We start from the raw sequence: 19,305 nt of genomic DNA, 5'->3' as shown, positions 1-19,305 counted from the left end.
AAAATGTGTTAACTTATTGTTGATTCACTTTAAGGTTTGACCTTCACTACTGAGATTGAAGGGGAGGTTTCTATGTGCTCAGTTTAAATCTGAGATTGAAACATGTATCATCTACAAACATAATTTGCAACATCACAACTGTTTTAGTAGCCAATTGCAGTCCAATATTACACATTGGAGACATCTTGTGTTTGAAATGGAAACTATTTGCATATACATTGACATGTGGAAGGAGTAGATCAAACTTTAAAAAAAGGAATTTCTTTTGATGTGGGTCCTTAAGCATCGACTGTAATTGAGATAGACAATAGGCTACCAAAACCAGTATTTCAGAACTATAGTTGATGCTCAAATACATTTCTAGAGCAAGAATAAAACTTTCTGTCCTGTTGTTTTCTGAATAAACAGACTAAATACTGCTTGGTTATATTTTTCACACACTTCTACAATCAACACTTACTTTTATAAATTCAGATAAAATCTAATCCATGTGCCCAAATAATCTAATCAGTTTTTACACCAAGGAATGCTAGAAATTCATTATCTTGTCCATGTCTCAGCTTATAGAACTACTATGTATCTGATGCTTATAAAACAGGCCTATTTTTAACTGTGATCACTCAATGCGAAGGCCAAAGAAATTTATACAATGTGGTTCAGAATCACTGAGACAAACAGATTAAATCATGTTTCAATGTTGTCAATTGTGTGGGTGATTGGTACAAGATGTGGTTCCTGCACTGCAGTTAAACCACCCAAGGTAAAAACATAGAGAAGAAATAGGCTAGTGTGTATTGTTATATATGTGGTTGTTAGGCAGTAACCAACCCATCTTCTATATTTTATATTTTGTCAATTTACATGTTTATATAAATACAAATTCTCTCCCCAGTAATATGTCTGCACAACATAAACCTGGAGTAATGCACTTGTAAATATCTGCCACATTGTTCTTTCTCTACACACAGTTATATTAATCTTTTATAACTTGCATCTGTTTAATCCATATTTATATAGTTGTATATTTATTTATTGACTGTATATTTGTCCACATGTTGCACTTCATCACCAAAGCAAATTCCTTGTTGTACTACTTGTCAATAAAGCTCTTTCTGATTCTGATTGTTATACTGCAGGTAAGTCTCAGAGCATGCACAAGTCATTTAGTTTACCAGTGCATGAGAAATGTTTAGTGAAGTGTGAAAGGTTTCAGATGCTGGGGCAGTTAAGGTTTTTTGAGGTTTGCTTTTTCTTATGTCATTTCATTTTTATGTGTTGTGTCATTTCAATTATTAAAAAAATGCTGAATGAAATAATGTTTCTCTCTGGACCAGGGTACAAAAACCATAAAAACCAAGTGTTTGGGTGCATCAAAAACCTGAGTGCAGTAAGTAAAGGATCAGACACATACACAGCTATACATTTATGACCACCAATGTAAAATAAAATATAAGATAATGCACATTAAGACAAAAAACACAAAACATAGCTCGTGCTCCAATCAATCCTCTGGAGTTTGTTACCATGGAGTTGCCCAGGAGACGGTGACGCCGCCATTCAAACCGCGAAGCATGGCATGCTGGGATACCTTTCTCCATCATGGCGGATCAGGTGGTTGGCTAACACATTCAACGATTGTTTGCTTTCACACAATTTAGGACCGCAGCCGTCTGGCGTTTTCTACACTGGGACTGCAGCCGCCGAACAAACCCCGGGTAATTATGTGCTACAGAATCGTCAGCTGTGATGAGTGAACGGACTTGCTTTGTTGAAACAATTAGCAGCTAAGTGTGTTAGCACGCTAGCGAGTTGAATAGCGACGACCGTGCTAACTTAGCAAGCGGTAATCAGTTGTGGATAATGGCCGTGGATCGCCGCTTAGGCCGCGGCGTGCTGTCGGCATAGCTTATCAACTGGTAAGCGTGCACAATAATTAACGTTATAAGGAAAAGCGGTTTTATAAAAATCACATTGCTGTATTAATGAAAACTAACGTTAGCTAGCTGCAGTGATCTGTGAATGAATGTTAACGCTAGCTACAGCAGTGCAGGCCCGACAGTGTTTAGCGTTATCTAACGTTAACGTGTTAGTTGAACTGTCTGCTGCGGCTTGAAACTTTTTGTCTCCTTTTGCTTCTATTATCAGTGCAGATTTGACTTGCGTATAAATAATAGCATTTTTTGTGTGGCTTAACACGTTGACATAATGTGTCGGGAATAGAAGAGCAAACTTAACGTTATTTGAAATCCAAAATAACATGTTGGCAACCGTAATGTTACATTTGATGGCTAACTTAGCTTTAGCATCAACTGAAGCAGCAATGTCCACTAACGTTAGCTCAACCTAGATGTGCTGGCCACATTACCTTTAATGTATCTTGTAAATTGAGTATCGTTGTGTTTGGATAAGTAACTATTGCTTAATCTAAATTAATTGTTTACGCAAATAAAGCGTGTAACGTTACGTGATTTGAGTAAACTGAGATTTTGGCTTCGTTGCCAGCGTTTGTGAGCAGCAGTACTTCTCACACGTTATGTATGGTGGTAGGAGTAATGCTGGTTGTATTAAAGCTCTACGATTGTAGGACGACTGCTTTCTTTAGTCATTTTTTTTGGTAATCGCGATTAAAAAGAATACCATTCTATATGTATGTACTTGATAGGCTTATTGCCAACAATAAAATAAATATTAAAGATAACATTTATTTGAGGGAACTCTGTCAATTCTGAATGATGTTTTGGAGTAAGGAAATATTGATTATTTAACTGGTGTGGCTAACCTCTGTCTCCTTTGGGTTAGAAGCGGTCTCGTTGTTAAGTCCTAGATGGTTACTTGTAGGACTTGTACTACCAGTGCTGGAAGACTATGCTTATATCTGTCAAACCTCTGGCCACATCTAGGTCAGCGGTGTTTAGGCAGGTATTTTGTCTTTGGCAGCTTTAGATGCGTGCAGTCTATTTATTCCCTAAAGATAGCTGATCTGTTAGAAGACACATGCCACTTTTCACTTGCACTTCTCATTTTACTTATTTGAATCCTTCAAAATTGTGTACTGTAAACTGACTTAAAAGTGTTTTTAGAGACAAATCATAAGCAAAAGGTAATACTCAGTAATCTTGTCAGCATCTGATCTCTGTACTGGGACATAATGTAGGTTTATCTAAGCATCTTAATTTGCCAGCCAAACCCTCAAGTTTTTGACCAGAAGAGTAAAGTTGTTGTGGCCGGATTACAGTATGTGGTGAAAAAATTAAATGTGTTTATTTAAAATCAGTAATTATCAGTCCGGTTTAGGAAGGAGAGATAATGAGACCTGCCAGGGACAGAAGGTTTGCAAAGGAGTACCCTGATATATGAATATAAATTTTTTTTGCATATTTTTTTTTCTTTGTCTAATTTCAGCACAAATTGGTAACGGATCATTTCCAGTCTTGAACCTATAGATCTTCTTGGACATTTCTAGTCTTTACTATTGATTTTAGTCCCAGATGGGTCATATAAATAGACTGTATTTAAGAAGTGGACGTAGTCATCGTGACGTCACTTGTTGGTTTGTGGACTGCCGTTCTGAAGCTAGTTTGGCCGATAGGCTGCCGCCTGTTGATTATTTTGCAACTAGCGGCACCGGACGTGACCATATTTGGACGAGATGGTGTAGCTAATGGCTGTCTGCTGAGGCTTGCTTAGCTAGGTGCATCTGTAATTCATGTTAACTGTCATTTTAACAGGGCTGACAGTTTTGTGTAGCGAACACCAGGCTTAAAACTAACTCACCAGTGAAAGTGAATGGCCAACTCCTAACACGCTTTTTCAACAGTGCTGGTTAAATTTACACATTGCTGTGGGTACGAGTCGCTGTAGCCTGATTGACAGGTCGCCATGGTAACGACTTGTCAATCATAGATAATCCTGCCCTGAAGCATACTCTGCTTTATGGTCTGTTTACCTCTAAATGGGACCATCATTTACTAAATGAACATCATATTGTATTGAAGAAGACATGAAACGAGTGATTGAGACCATAAACTCATTGGGAAAGTGTTTACTGAGGTAATTAATCAGCTAAGAAGTAGGGTCATTTTACCATTATTTCTAATGGAGCCGGACTTCTTTTTGCAACCAGAAGAGTTGCCCCCTAGAGGCCATTTGATAGTATGCAGGTTTAAGGGACTTCTGCATTCGCATCAGTTTGCTGACCGGAAGTTTCCCGCTTGGTCATATACAACAACAGTCTAATTCAACAGACTTGCAATAAATCATAACCTTCATGAAGGTTAGTCAAGTCAAATCTGTTTTATTTGTCTCTAGACCAATATCACAAATCACACATTTGCCTCAAGTTTGTTTGAACTGGTACAGAGGGGTATTTATTCAGCTTCATGGTAATTTTGGAAGCTGTAGTTTGTTGTACTGCTGGTTATACTGTGAGAGATGTTTCTAATATTTTGCTTACCACATTTATATTAATTTGGACAGACTGCTCCCCATTAAATTAGTGAATGGTATTCATATACTGATAACAGCATGACTGGCCAGCTATTTTGCTCGTGACCAAAGACGTACCAGTTTTAAGTTCCTCTGCTTTATCAGTTTTATTGTATTGGAGAGTTGATGTGACTCTTTCAATTATGGATGTATTAAGGAGACCTTTGATAAACTCTCTCGTCAATTGTACATGACGACACATTCTTGAGCCAATGACTATAACAGGGTTTCTGCAGGTTCTTAAAGTCTAAAATCCAATAACCAGAATGTTATGCCTTAAAACGTCTTAAATGGGATTATGAAGTTAATGTTACCTTTATGAAGTTCAACTAAATCTTGCTTTTAAATGTATTTTAGAGAATAAAAATAGTATTGATCATGCTGTAACAACCACAAAATGAAACCAACATGGAACACTAACCACTAATACAAAATGTATCTGTTAGTAAGACTGGTCTGTGGGTAAGTGCAAGCGAGATCTGGCTTGAGAATGGCGCATTTAGTGGTTGGTTGCAGCTGAATTTGAAGCCCGCTGCACCTTGTGCAAGAAAACACTAAAGATAAAAATTTTGCGTAACCGTTGAAGATATTATAGTCGCATGGGAACAACATAAACCTGCTGTAAAAAGCCACTAGCAAAACATCTGCCATCACCCAATATTGTTCTGTAATCATATTGGGAGCATCAAGTCTGTTGTTTCCCCAACTGCTGCAAAAGTGAAGGCGGTTAGTGCAAGCTAACATCTTCCCTGTACAGCACGTTTTTTTGGCTGTTAAGTTATGTTAAGTAGCCGTATGTCATTAAGTAACTAACTTGCCTACTTGTCCAGGGTTGACAACATCAGGTACAAGCTTAGACTAAACTGATGTACAGCTTTGTCCTGTACACATACTGTACATCCTGATATTACATTTCAGTTTTCAGAGGAGTTTGACAACTGGTTAGTGGTGAAGGTGGAATGAAGGTTGTGACCATGGAGCTGAGGTTAATTAACTAAATTAGGGATGCAAACTAGTCCTAATTAGGAGATGTTTCTTTTGTATTTTAATGCAAATTAAATGCTTCGTTATTATCCAGAGATCCTGTATAGAAAAAAATTATGCATCAGTAATCGTTTAATAATTGCATCGCAGCCCTCTGAATTGTAATCGAATCTTGAGGTGCCAAGAGATTTCCACCCCTACTAAACATCAGTCATACAAAAGCAATAAAGACGTAGGTGAGCTATTTCAAACAGTGTTCCCTGATGAAGTATTTCTAAATTGCATTCATAATGATCTTAGTCTTACATTTAACTTGTTGAAACCTGCAGAAACCCTGTATAATACAGCACTTGTTACATCACTACCAATCTGTTTTTGTGATGATACGGATCAGTTGGGGGGCTTGCAGCCCTGCTACCAGGCGGGACCACAGCAGCTCAGCACAGCTATACCGTGTGTGTGTGTGTGTGTGTGTGTGTGTGTGTGTGTGTGTGTGCGCGCGCGCGCGCTAAAGCTGGCCATTACAAGCCCATGGAAAAACCCTGTTGGTAGTTGTGGATGTAATCAAGATGGTGTTACTTACATTTTGCTGTAGCATGGCCATGAAATCTATACTTTTTCTTGTGTTGATGCTGCATTCTTTGTTGCTTAAGTTACAATACTTCTGATTCCCTCGCCAGTTTTGAGTGAGGGAGCAGCACACCAGTGACATTAAGAGGACCGTCTACAAAATCAGGGTCAGCAGCACGATGGAGTGTGCAGTGGACATCCCCTCAGGTGAGTGACGGATAGGAAACAAAGAAGTCTGTTTAATTTTACACATTTTGATCCCCCCCACATGTTCATAATTTTAATGAAATAAGTCACCCAAATATAACAGTATGGCCTGAGTTTTTGAGGGTATTCCATCTGTGTGGAAAAAAACTGCATTATGTCAAATACTGCATTCTCAAGGTGAAATGCTAACCAATGTCTGCCAAACATCCCTTAGCCATATATCACTATTTTTATCACTCTTTGTGTACCTTGAACAGTTTCCACAGGATTCCGGGGAACAGTGCATGGTATAATGAACAAAATAATCGAGCCTTCAGATCAAGCTAAATTAAATGCACTAATTTTAAGTGCAGCACTAATTGAATAACTTGCTCTATGTTTTGTACATGTTATGGATTTGCTAAATACGCTGAAATATTGGCTGCTCTGTGCAGGTGAGGATGAATTACCTGAGAAAGAGGACATCAATGCCAAGGAAGGGAATGAGCCACCCCACAAGAAAAACAAGAAGCACCGAAAACACAAGAGCAAGAAGAAGAAGAGGAAGAGGAAGGGGGAAAAGGAGAGCAGTTCAGAATCTGGTCCTGAGTCAGATGTAGAGCCACCACCTCCGCCAAGACCTGTCCGAACCACCAGAGCCAGGTCAGAAGAACTCAAATTTTGATATAAAATATGTTCTGTAAACTAAATGTACTATTGTCTCAGACTTTATAGAAGTATTGTTTAAATGTTATGAATTTTTACTATTCCTAAAATTGAAGTTAGCGGAAAAAAAATAAGGCCTATTACAATATATATTTGTTTCAGAATTTTAAATTTCATATCTCTGGCTGTTCAGATCCCATATTCAGGCCATGGCTACAGGTTTTGATCATGGGCCATTATAATTATCTAACAAAAGCACAGAATAAATCTTAGTGGAATCTTGGTAGGTTTAAGATGATTGATTTACATAAAGAAAACATTGTGTGGAATAGGAGGTGTAAGAGACACTAGGCACCAAGCCACATCATGAGACATGTTACGAACTAGAATATGGTTTGAATTCTAAATTCTGGGAAAAGCCACCAGTCACACTAAATGGATTTTTGTGCTTGCCTAAAAAAGATTTTGTACCTTACCCAAACTGAAAAAGTGACCTACTTGTGTTTTGTTTGTACTGGAAACATTAACAAGGAAAGACATTTTTCTGAACACTTTCCCTTTTCTTTGTGTTTGTAGTGCCAGACTGGCAGCAGCTGCAGGAGACCATGCTGTGCTGAAGGAGGAGGGCAAAAAGGATGTGATTACAGGTAGGAGACCCTCACACACCATCATAATTCATATTTACTTACTAGTAATGGATAATAAAAAAGTAGATTTAAAAAAAAAACCCATCACTTCTCCTCTCAGATCGTGTGGACACGGAGGGCGATGCAAAATCCAAAAAACACAAAAGACACGCTGCCAAGAAGAAGAAAAAGAAGAGGAAGAAAGATGAAAAGCAGGAAAAGAAATCCCCGTCTCACTCCCCATCTGAAAGCAGCTCAGCTACAGGTTCAGAGTCTGAAGGTGAAGGAGGTAAAGTGGCTGGTGATGGCAAATACTCCCCAGCTGCAGCATCTGATCTGCAAGAAGCAGTGTCCAAACTGGTTCCAAAAAGCAAACGAGGGGAGGAGAAGGTGGTTTCCATGGTTACACAGAAACCTGAAACTCCTGGAGTGAAGAAAGAGGAGCTATCCGATATGGATGTGTCCCCATCTGGAGGGAAGGGCATTAACACCAATGGATCAGAAAAGGATATGAGGTTGCCCTCTGCAGGCCAGGATGAGATGACGCAGACAGCGACAGTTAAGGTTAAGACAGAGGGTAGTCATGCTGATGGTGCATTCAGCCATGCACAGGAACTCCCTGACATCATCCCTAAACTGGAAGGTGCTACCCCAAGAGATGACTCGGGCCTGAAAGATCAGGCCAATTCAGTTCCGAAGGCAAAGGTCAAGGAACGTGATTCATCCAAGTCCAGGTCTCCTTCCCCATCCAGCGGCCTAGACATTAAGAGGTCTGGGTCAAGTCATAGCCGGTCACCAACACCTAGTCCCAGTAGGCAGCAGTCTGATGGTCAAACAGCAGCAGCAGTTATGAAAGAACGGCCGAGAACCCGTTCTAGGTCAACCTCAAAGGGAAAACGTTCTACAACTCCTTTAATGAGTCGGCAGCTGTCTCGCTCAATGTCCCGCTCTCTATCCCGTTCTCAGTCGCCTATATCTAAGAGGAAGTCACTCTCCCCTTCCCCGAAGTCTCCCAAGCGAGCAAGCTGTCAGTCTCGTTCCACCTCACGCTCACCCACCCCCAAGAAGAAGGTTTCAAAGCCAATAAGGAAATCCAAGTCCCCTAAACGTCGGAGGAGTTCCTTGTCTGTTTCCCCGAAGCGACGCAGAAGTTCCCACTCTCCTAAAAGAAAGGTGTCACGATCCCCTAAACGCAGTGGCCGCAGGTCTCCCTCTCTATCTCGTTCTCCAAAGAGAGGTCGAAGGTCAGAGTCACGACCCCGTGGAGGCACAAGGCGTTCCAGGACCCGTTCACCTAGACGTGGCGGTGCAGTTGGCAGGCGTTCACGGTCACGTTCCATCAATAGAAACCGCCGATCCCACTCTAGATCAAGACGCCCTGTTCGTCGCTCCAGGTCACGATCATTGGCAAGGCGTGCAGGAGGCAGACGCTCCAGGAGTCGATCCTTGTCTCGACGTAGGAGGTCACCACCTCCCAGATCCCGCCGCTCACGCTCCCGGTCCATTCGCAGAAGCAGACGGACTCGATCAAGGTCCGTTGTCGTCCTTAAGCGCAACCGCCGCTCCAGATCGAGGAGTCCCCGCAAACGGACCAAATCCAAAACCCCTCCCCCCCGGCGGCGGTCTAAATCTCGGACGCCAGTCAGAAGGCGCTCTCGGTCACCTGCCAGGAGAAATCGTTCTCCACCAAGGTCCGGCAAACGCTCCAAATCCCGCTCGTTGTCTCGGAGGAATCGGTCAAAGTCAAACTCACCACTACCTGGCAAGAAGAGGTCCAAATCTCCTAAAAAGAGTCGAAGAAGGTCAAAGTCTAAATCTGTCTCGGTGGGCGCAAACAGATCGAAGTCCAGGTCTGAGTCAAGTGACGGGCAGTCAGACAGCTCCTCTCCAGCGAGGTCCACATCTGTCTCTCCTGTTAAAGAGATGACGCTTTCCTCGCCTAAGGCAGAGCAGACAGCTGGTGGGAAGACAGCTGGAGAAAGTGGAGGACCTTCAGCTGCAGCAGGTCAGACTTTATTCATTGCTATGTTTTTAAAACAAACTGATTGATTTTGGACCATAAGATGTGCTCATTTACAAAGGGTGTCACCCTTCATCACAAAAACAAGCGAAACTCAACCATCTATATTCTACAAACTTGCAAATGTTATTTGGAAATTTGTAAAATTGACCAGAAAGCAATATTTCATGTTACACTCCACTCCTCTGGCCTCCAACACAATCTGAAATGCTAATTATCATCTTCCTCCTTGTTTGTTCTTCTAGACATGCAGTAATTATTTATTATTGGATATTTGTACTGTAAACAGAGTTTAAAGTACATCAGTCTCCAGTGATTTGTGTTACTGTTGCCTTAAATAGCCTACATGTCTTTATGCCTTGTCATTTAACCTGTAGGTGGGTGGAAACCTGTGCCCTCAGCTGTGCCCTCAGCAGTTGCCTCCAGCCCCCAAGCTGGGAGCTCCTCAGACACGTTGCAGGAGCCGCCTCAGACGCTTGCTGAGGAACAGAGAGAGCGTGTCGGCTCATCCAATGAACGAGATGTTTCCAGGTCTAGGTCTGGTTCCAGAGAGCCTGGCACTGGCCCAGATGGGTCCGATTGTTCTGAAGGCTCAGATGAAGAAGAGGATTCTACCTCTCCGGTTAAAACGGCCCCTCGACGGCAGAGAAGCTCCTCAGGTTCAGCATCTCCACGAGTGCAGAAGAAGCAGCTTTCCAAGTCACGCTCGCCTACCATTCGCCGAAAACTGTCACGCTCAACTTCTTCGCCCAGACGATCGACATCCAAGTCTAAATCCAGAAGGAAGCAGTCTAGGTTTGTTATGTGTGTGCATGTGTTTGTACCTGGCCTATATCATGAATGTGTGGCTGCTAAAAGAGCTTTAAATTAAATCACTGTCAGGTCTTAAAAGGAATTAAATGTTAGACATCATGAAACAGGGACTTGAAAGGGATCTAATCGCCAGCCCCAATGCTCACATTATGCTGCACTGGTAAGTATGATTTTAAAAAGTCACTATTCTGCATATTTACGATGTCTTATCATTCACCTTTCCTCAGGTCCAAGTCTCCAGTGAGGAAAAGAGAATCCATCTCTCCATCAGAAAGGAAGAAGCGACGTTCTAAATCTCGGAGTCCTGCCCGGCGGCGGAGGTCCCGCTCACGCTCGGCCACATGGCGTAAGCAATCGGGCTCAAAGTCCCGAACCAAAATCCGCCGCTCCAAGTCCCGCTCTCCAGCCCGCAAGAGGCGATCTCGTTCGCCCAACGGACGTGGGAGGAGAAGGTCCAAGTCCATAGAAAGAAGCAAGCGATCCAAGAGTCGCTCCACAGGCCGGAGGAAAAGGTCCAGGTCAGGAGACAGAAGCAGGCGATCAAGGTCTCGGTCTTCTGATCGCAGACGCAGGTCTAAGTCAAGGGGTCGAGGGAGGCGGCCAGTGTTTCGCAGTCGTTCGTTCGATAGGCGGGACAGGTGGAAAAGGGAACCTAGCCACTCTCCAGTTCTCATTCTCCGCAAACAGCGCCGTTCAGGGTCCCGGACACGACGCAGCACCAGCAAGACTCCTCCAAGGCTCACTGACCTGGGTAAAACATTTTGATTCAAACGCTTATATTTGTGATGTTACATTTATGAACATTCATGCTTTCATTTTTAGTATGATTTGTTTTTTTGATTTTTCTTCAGTTTTCACAGCTTGTATGCTAAATCTTGCCATTTGTCTTTCTCTACATAACCTCTCTGTGCCCTGTTGTTGCATTACCCCTCCCTCTGGCTCTCCTCTGACCTCTCTTTTTTCAGATAAGGACCAGTTGCTGGAGATAGCTAAAGCTAATGCTGCTGCCATGTGTGCTAAGGCGGGGGTGCCCATTCCTGAGAGTCTTCGGCCGAAGACCATCTTCCAGCTCCCTCTACCCACTCCATCTCCTACCCCGCTCTCCTTACCATTACCTTTACCTCTCCCAATGGGCATGGGGATGCCCAACATGCCGAATATGCCCAACATGGGTCCAATGGGGATGTCCAATATGTCAGGAATGCCCAGCATGTCAAACATCACCATGAGTGCCGCTATGGCAAGTATGACCGCAGCTACTATGACAGCTGCTTTGACCAACATGGGTGCCCTGGCGGCCATGCCTCCCCTTGCCCCACTTCCTACCATCACCAACAAGCCTCCCCCGTGTCTCGCACCCCCGACACCAGCCCTTAATCTGGACCACATCGAGGAAGCAAAGAGGAAGGTCACTCAGCAGGCTAACATACACACCATCAAGGAGCTCACTGAGGTACTGATGTTGCACTGATGTTTTTTGTTTGAAAGAATGTTAAGAGAGAGTGATGTTTGTGTTTTGTAGTAGAGCTGTGCCAACCCAAAGTAACTGATTTGTTTTTCTGTGTTTTTGTAGAAGTGCAAGATGATTGCAAATAGCAAGGAGGAGATGGCCATTGCTAAACCCCATGTCTCAGATGATGAAAGCTAAAACTGCCAAGTCCTCACGGTGAATTTTTCAGTCTTTATTCTTCAATTTCTTTGTCAGTCTGTGTCCCCTGCTTTTTTATTGGTGTTTCCTCTTCATTCTGTTGTGGGCATTGTTTCTTTAATCACTGATGTATTTGACATGCCATTGGCTCTCATTTACAAAAGTGCTACATTTTCAGTGATTGAATTATACATATATTAACATTTTTAAGCTTATGAAATTGATGTCAGCTGTAACATACTTGGCCATCTCAATATGAAATCATTTTCTTTTTTCTACCACACTCTAATCAAGTGGTTATCCTTCCACTTTTGTCTTTCATCATGCTTGCATAAGAAACATTCTTCCTTTTGCTTTATAGCCTTTCCCTTTGGCTCAGCACTCCCACTGTGACCCCTTTTCCCCCTAGTTATCCATTCCTCTTCCCCACATCCTTCATCATTTATATTTATGATTAATTCAGTCATTTATCAGGTACCCATTAAAATACAATGAACCCATTAATTATTTTGAGATGTTTTTTTAACCTAGTCTAATTTTCTCATACATTTTCATCTGTTTAAAGACCCAACAGACTTTTTGGCTTTCTGGTTATTTTACCTGATATCTGACAACAAGATTGGTACTAATCATTATGACATGGTAGTTCTGCATGTTTGATACCACACTGTAGCATCCAGCGTTAATGCAAGTTGTCATTGTTATCCTTTTTTTCCCCCCACTCATTATTTTTAAGCATGCTAACCAGGCAGACTCACTAAACTTTAGTTCTCATTTTTCATGGTTCAGACAATTATACTGTGCTTCATGTATGCTAACAAGGAAAATGCCATCAGCCCTCCCCTCTCTGAATTGTTCCTCTGTATATTAAGTAGACAAGACCTAGTAATCGTTCTCTGTCGACATTAATTGATGATCTTGTCTCGAATACAAATTAGACAAAATGTTTTGTACCAACTTTGACCTTTTCTCTCTCTTTGTCTGCACACAGCCACTCCCCTCAAAGGACTGAAGGAAGATGTAAATGCTTTACAGTTCTCTTTGGCAGCCAGAGTGAGCTTCATAAACCTCCACCAAGAAGAAGAAGAAGAGCACCCTAGTTGTCACAAATATAGGAACACCGGCACCAGCCACTGTCCCACTCAGCTTCCCATTTTTTTTTGTTTGTGTAAAAGAGTGAGACTGGCAGACTGTCACCTGTGATACCACTGAGAATACTGTACACACTGACACGTGTGCACAGTTGTATGACTGTATAGTGAGTGTGAGTCTGTGTGTATATAGTGACTTTCACCACCAACTCCTCAGTGGTGCTGCTCATTTAAGCAGTCACTGTTGTAAAGACTGAGAGGAAACCAAACCAACTAGTGGCGCAAGTGTTTTTGTAAAAGATTAGTTTCTCTAAATTTTTGTTTTACTTTTATGCTTTCTTAAAGGATTGTGTTATGTGAGACTGCTTCCCTGTTCTGCTGTATTCCCCTCAGCCATCTCTAGTCCCTGATTTTATAAACAAACAATGCAGGCGACGTTTTGGTAGATCCTCACATGTTGTTTTCACAGACCTGGGGCTCCAGGGCGAGAGTGACCACATGTTGTGAATTCTGCAACAGAGTGCCAGATCAGATTATTTTGAAGGAAGGAGATGACTGAATATATTTGCTGAAGAAGGTTTGTTTGAATTGTGACTATGACAAAGATTACCATCTCCATTCACAAAACAACTAATTCAGTTAATCTGCCCTGGGTGTGACCCCCCCCCCCCTTTTTTTTAAAAGACACCAAGCTAATCTTTGACTCTCACCTGGTCTTTCATTCGGGCTTTGTTGTTGGGGTTTTTGTTGCACTTGGAAACATGTTAGTAGATTTAAATTGACATTTCATCTGCCATTCTAAAAGCAGAAAAGTATAATATATGAAATGATTTGAGATGCACAAAAGCATACCATTGCCATTAGTATTTGCTGGAAATTGCCGTGAAAATCCCAGATTCAGATCACAACTAATATTCGATTGAGTGGACCTATGCCAAACCCACCAAGCTTAAACTAGATCAATATTACATTTCTTTTTCCTGATAAACAATGCAACCTCCCTTAAACTTTCCCCTATAAAAATTATTACTCGTTTAGAAGAACATTTCCATTTCACTGTGTAGCTGAATACATCTTAAACAATTGGCGTTTTTAAATACACTTTTGCTTTTGCCTTTCTGTTGCTGTTTACGTTATGAAAACATTTTCTTTCAGTGGCTTTTTTTCCCTTTTTTTTAGAGGCACATAAGAAGAACACCATTCATGTTATTGTGCTGAGGGGTGACAGATGACTTGTAGTGGTTATAAAAGTAAATGTAGAAAGTTCAGGATGTCCTGAACTGTGCCATTGTTCAAAGTTTTTGTGTATTAGACAATCAGTTTCTTTGTCTCAAGATGCTATTTTTGGAGCAAGAACTTCTAACCACATGCAATTTACACAATTGAATTTTATGCAGGTCACAAATAGAGAATCGTTTTGAATAACAGAATGAGTAGTATTGTGCAAACATAAAATAACCCCCAAGAAGCCCTTTTCATTTAATCAACAGGTAACATTTAATATCTGCTTTACTTGTAAGTGTTGTTTCCCTAGCCTGTAGTAGGTCTTCATTGCGAGTTGTGTCTGGGTAACGGAGTCTGTGTTTCGCTGGATGCTTTGGTCCCATTGGATAACTAAAGAACAAAGATGAATTTGGTGCTCTTGAACAAAAATGGCAGGGATGAGGTTTTTCTGTTTTTTAGGACATCTTGCCCTCGGCTCGTTTATTTTCATTGCAGAGGCAAATAATTCTGGATCCATCCTCCTTTGTCGACCTCCCATGCCCAGGGCTGTTTAACTGGAAGATAATCCGTGAAGGGTTTTGTAACTGTAACTACACGGACTCTGTACCAAAAGTGTTGAACTGTTGAATTGATTCCCCGAAGTAATCTTTAAACATTTTAATGACAAAAAAAAAGAAATTGCATTTTATGATTCTTTTTTTTTTTTTTTGGGTCATGTAAGTATGACATCGCTTGCTTTGTACATAAATGTGTTGATGATTATTAAAAACCTCAGTGATCCGTACATACTTGTGTCTTGTGCTATGTTCACTTCAGTCAGGTCCTAATGTATTGCTGCACATTTCCAATTTATGGAACATTTATTAAATGCCTTTTAGAAATGGGAAGGGGTATCGATGAGTTTTGTGTGACCCAAACTTATTGATCAGACAAGACAAGGCGATGCAGGGGGCTGTGTATTCTTTTAATTTACTAATGTAGTTGCACATGTTACATATTCACTGAGTTATAAGCAACCTTTTACTTTTTATTTTATGTTTTTTTCTCCCTTCTATTTATTAACATTCAGTTAATGAAAGTAATTTAAAGCTGACATGGTTATGGAAATAATCTGTCATCTGTTGTGAAACTGAAGTGGTTTTATCAATAATAAAGGGACATCTAATGTCCACGACCATAAGGGGATGGATTTTAGATGTATAGAGAAAAAGACATACATAGAATGAAATGTGAGAAGTAGATTATGTTGTTTTGAAAGAGCAAAGTTTTTGTAGAAGCTTTAATGAATTAAATTTTCCAAACCACTAGTGAGAAATGAACCGTCCAATATTCAGTCAAATGTCCTCTGTTTCCACCAAGGGTAAAAAAGTTTGTAAATCTGCTGATAGGAAGACAGTTGGGAGAGTGCAACTTGTTTAGAAAAAAGATTAGATACTTATTTTAAAGAGGTCTGTACCAAATTCATGGAGAAGTATTTCTTTTTAAAATGTTGGAGTGTTTTAAAAATGCCATTGGAGCCAGAAAAACTGTATGTTAAAACAATCAAATTCATGACAGATATATTTTGTATAAAATGCTTTTAAATCACAATATGCAATATTGAGCTGTGTATCCGCATGTTCTAAGCCCAATATGTGCATGAAACTCTACATCCCAGCTCCAAACTGTCACTATAACACACACCATTTCATGATCAAATGGCTAATAACTTTAGTTTGCAAAGAATCCACCAGAAGGTTTTGTAATGTGTGAGACCGTGCATGAGTTTCCTTTGTTTAAAATTAGACTGCACTGCCAGGTATGAATGGGGTCATGGAATAAATGGTAAGTGAAGTGACATTGGCCCAGTTGTGCACTGCTCAGCAGTGAGCGACCAGCTTTCAGATATAAACTGAAAACCTTTACAGCAGAGATGGAGCCCAACAGCAGAACCTGACTGTACAGTCCTATTGATTTGCAAGACTGTGTGCTTGTGTGTGGGCAGTTTGTGAGTTTGCCTGTGTGAAAGAAAACACACTGTGTCATTTCCTGGGTGCTGGTATAGTTAAAATGTTCTTTCAAGCAAATTATTTAAGCTACAAAATACCTGTAGTTATGAAACCCTCCAACAAGTGGTGCCCTTTCTCTTTGTTTCCACTGTATTTTATGGTGGAGGTCAGACCCTCTCCATCTACAAAAAGCACCAGATTGAGCTGGAAGAGTGTTAAAATAAGTAAAGTAAAAGGGCTTTGACACATTAAACACTTTATTTTCAGTAAACAACTTTTCTGATTTATGATGTCGAGCGAAGATGTGTGACCAGGGCAGTCTTCAAAAGGCTTTAATATGTGGATCTGCTCACTGAACTGGATCAAAATTTTTTAAAAACTCCAGAGTGAGAGCTTCCGCCTCAGTCTTCATCATGGGGTTTAAAATACCAATCGCATGGCATATACTCAGATGATAGAATCATTACCATAGTCATGGATTAAGGGGCTTTGGACTGAACAGTGCTGTGGATCAAAAGAAACAAACACTAAAGAAAAGAGGAAACACCAGCCTCAGTTCTTTTTATGTCTTACACAGTTTTCACAAGTGAAGTGACCCCTTATTTTGTTGGCTTGTTTTGATGGTAATTGACACCAAGGGCGTCACTTTGTGTTGAAAAGTAGTGGGGACATAAGGGCTCAGTTTAGGGGTATGACTATACACTTAGCTCACAAGATGTGACGATGCACAATATAGGGGTCACAAGAACACGATTAGAAGATACTTTAACACTATTTTAAAGAAATATTCAATGCTAAGATATATGAGTGGTGGTCTGTGGGTCCTCCCCCAGAAAATTTGGAGCATTAAACACTTAATTTCCTGCATTCTGGAGAAATTTTCTGCACCAATTTTTGGTGGAAATAAATGTCTTTATTTATAGGCTTTAAAGGGAAACACAAAATTCATGTGGCAGGTGACAATTCAAAATGTAAAAATATAATTGAATATAATGCAATAATTAGTAGCTTGTTTTTTTATCTTAAGTTACTCTTTTATCATAGTTATTTCTTCTATATTTGCATTGCCTGTTTTCTTTTAGTGCAAATAATCCTTTCTCAGGGTTGGTTATCAGAAAATGTTCTTACAAATGCTTTCATAAAATGATGGGGACAAAATTTTTGGAGCCAGGAACACTGTTTACCTTATCTTTTCTTCACACAAAGCAATCCCAGTCCCGGCTATTCTCATCTGTGACACCACGATGGTGGAACGAGCTACCACATGCCATCAGAGCAGGGGCGTCCCTTTCTAACTTCAAGAAGCTCTTGAAAACTCATCTCTTCCGAGAACACTTCGTCTTATAACACCTCTAACTCCTAACCTCTAACATGCACTTCCTGTGCTCTTCTTCTTCTATCCCCTACAATGATCTTGTATTGATTGCACTTTTTGTTTTGATTGCACTTTTTGTTAACTCTTACTTCCTTCCCTAGGTATCTACCCCATTGATGTGATATGTACCGTGAGCTCTTACTAGTATTTATTGCTGCTCTTACTAGTATGTATTGTCAGTTATAGATCTGTAGTTGATGCTCTGTTGATGCTTGTATGTTGTTCCTCAAATGTAAGTCGCTTTGGATAAAAGCGTCTGCCAAATGAGTAAATGTAAATGTAAATCTTTTGTAGCCTACTGCCTATATTTTTTAAAATTCTGTTGGGTGTGGGGTAGCCAGGCATGGGTGGAATTAATTCATTTAAAATTTGGTGGTTGTACACCAACCAAAATGGCATGTTTAATACAAGGGAAGAAAGAGGTGCTGCAAATTTGAAAATTACATTTGATTCAAGCTTGTTTCATTGCAAAACAATAAGTAACTAACACGTTCTACAGATTCAAGGAAGTCGTATAAAGTTGTTGAAAAGATACATAGGCCTGATGTTTTTTAATTAAATATATGCCAATACATAACTTTAAAATAACACATAAACTACTGTAAATGTAAATCTTATTTGCAATAAAATAAAATTTATTGATCAATGAATTATAGTGATAAATGAGGTATCACTGAAACACCTGGTAATAATCACCGACACGCAGATATCTAACTGTGTCTTGGTCTATACATTTCATCCACAATGAGAAGAGACTGACTTATCGCTCATACACGTGAACATATTTATTTTGAACACAGTCTATATGCCTGATGCAATCCTTTATCACCACATCTTCCAAAAATACAACATTTCCTTTCACTGTTTCGCAGATGACGTCCAAATTTACCTACCTTTGAATACTAAAACAAACTCAGTTGAAGCGCTGAGAAAATGTCTACATGAAGTAAATGACTGGATGTCAGTGAATGCGGGAAAAGGCGCAGTGACCACATCACCCCTGTACTGTCGTCTCTCCACTGGCTGCCTGTCATTTTTAGAATCCATTTTAAGATCTTATTGTTTGTTTTTAAATCTCTTAATGGGCTGGCACCATCATATTTATCTGATATGCTGATTTTGCACACTCCAGTCAGAGCACTCAGGTCCACTGACCAGCTGCTTTTAGACTTTCCAAGGTCCAGACTGAAAACCAGAGGCGATAGAGCTTTTTCAGTAGCAGGTCCTAAGCTTTGGAACTCTCTTCCTCTCAACATTAGAGCAGCTACCTCTATTGAGAGCTTTAAATCACTTTAAAAACACATCTTTTTGCACTGGCTGCTCATACATGCTGAGCCGATATTTTATTGTTGTTATTGCTTTAAGTATAGTTTTTTATCTGTTGTCTGTTTTTTTTGGCATATTCTGTTTTAGAAGGGTTTTATTGCTGTTCTCTGTATCTGTACAGCACTTTGGGGCAGTAGTGACTGTTTGTAAACGTGCTATATAAATAAACTTTGACCTTGACCTTGACCACGAACCTCACACTAGGGCTCTTTTGGAGACAGCAGACAGCGTGACTGCAGCAAGGTAGGATAATTGTTTATTCAATTTCCCAATGTGAATGTTTTTGTCACAGAAAATGTCAAA

The 19,305-nt window shown here is 40.5% G+C and overlaps 1 protein-coding gene across 1 annotated transcript; it reads left to right on the top strand.

Moving 5' to 3' along the window:
- The first annotated feature begins 1,558 nt into the window (after nt 1-1,558).
- si:dkey-67c22.2 (uncharacterized protein LOC792544 homolog) lies at nt 1,559-15,097 on the top strand. Its single transcript, XM_038720333.1, has 10 exons — nt 1,559-1,715; nt 6,150-6,246; nt 6,681-6,888; nt 7,468-7,538; nt 7,639-9,522; nt 9,915-10,332; nt 10,578-11,101; nt 11,316-11,803; nt 11,924-12,016; nt 12,990-15,097. The coding sequence occupies exons 2-9, from the start codon at nt 6,219-6,221 to the stop codon at nt 11,996-11,998; spliced, it is 3,696 nt and encodes a 1,231-aa protein (XP_038576261.1). The 5' UTR covers nt 1,559-1,715; nt 6,150-6,218; the 3' UTR covers nt 11,999-12,016; nt 12,990-15,097.
- Nucleotides 15,098-19,305: the final 4,208 nt, after the last annotated feature.

The sequence above is a fragment of the Micropterus salmoides genome, unplaced genomic scaffold (genome assembly GCF_014851395.1).
Source record: "Micropterus salmoides isolate LMB-PRFRI ecotype aquatic unplaced genomic scaffold, ASM1485139v1 Ms_hic_scaffold_15, whole genome shotgun sequence".
Lineage (NCBI taxonomy): Eukaryota > Metazoa > Chordata > Actinopteri > Centrarchiformes > Centrarchidae > Micropterus > Micropterus salmoides.
Note: the sequence above shows the minus strand (reverse complement) of the source record. Positions and strands in the feature narration are given on the sequence as shown.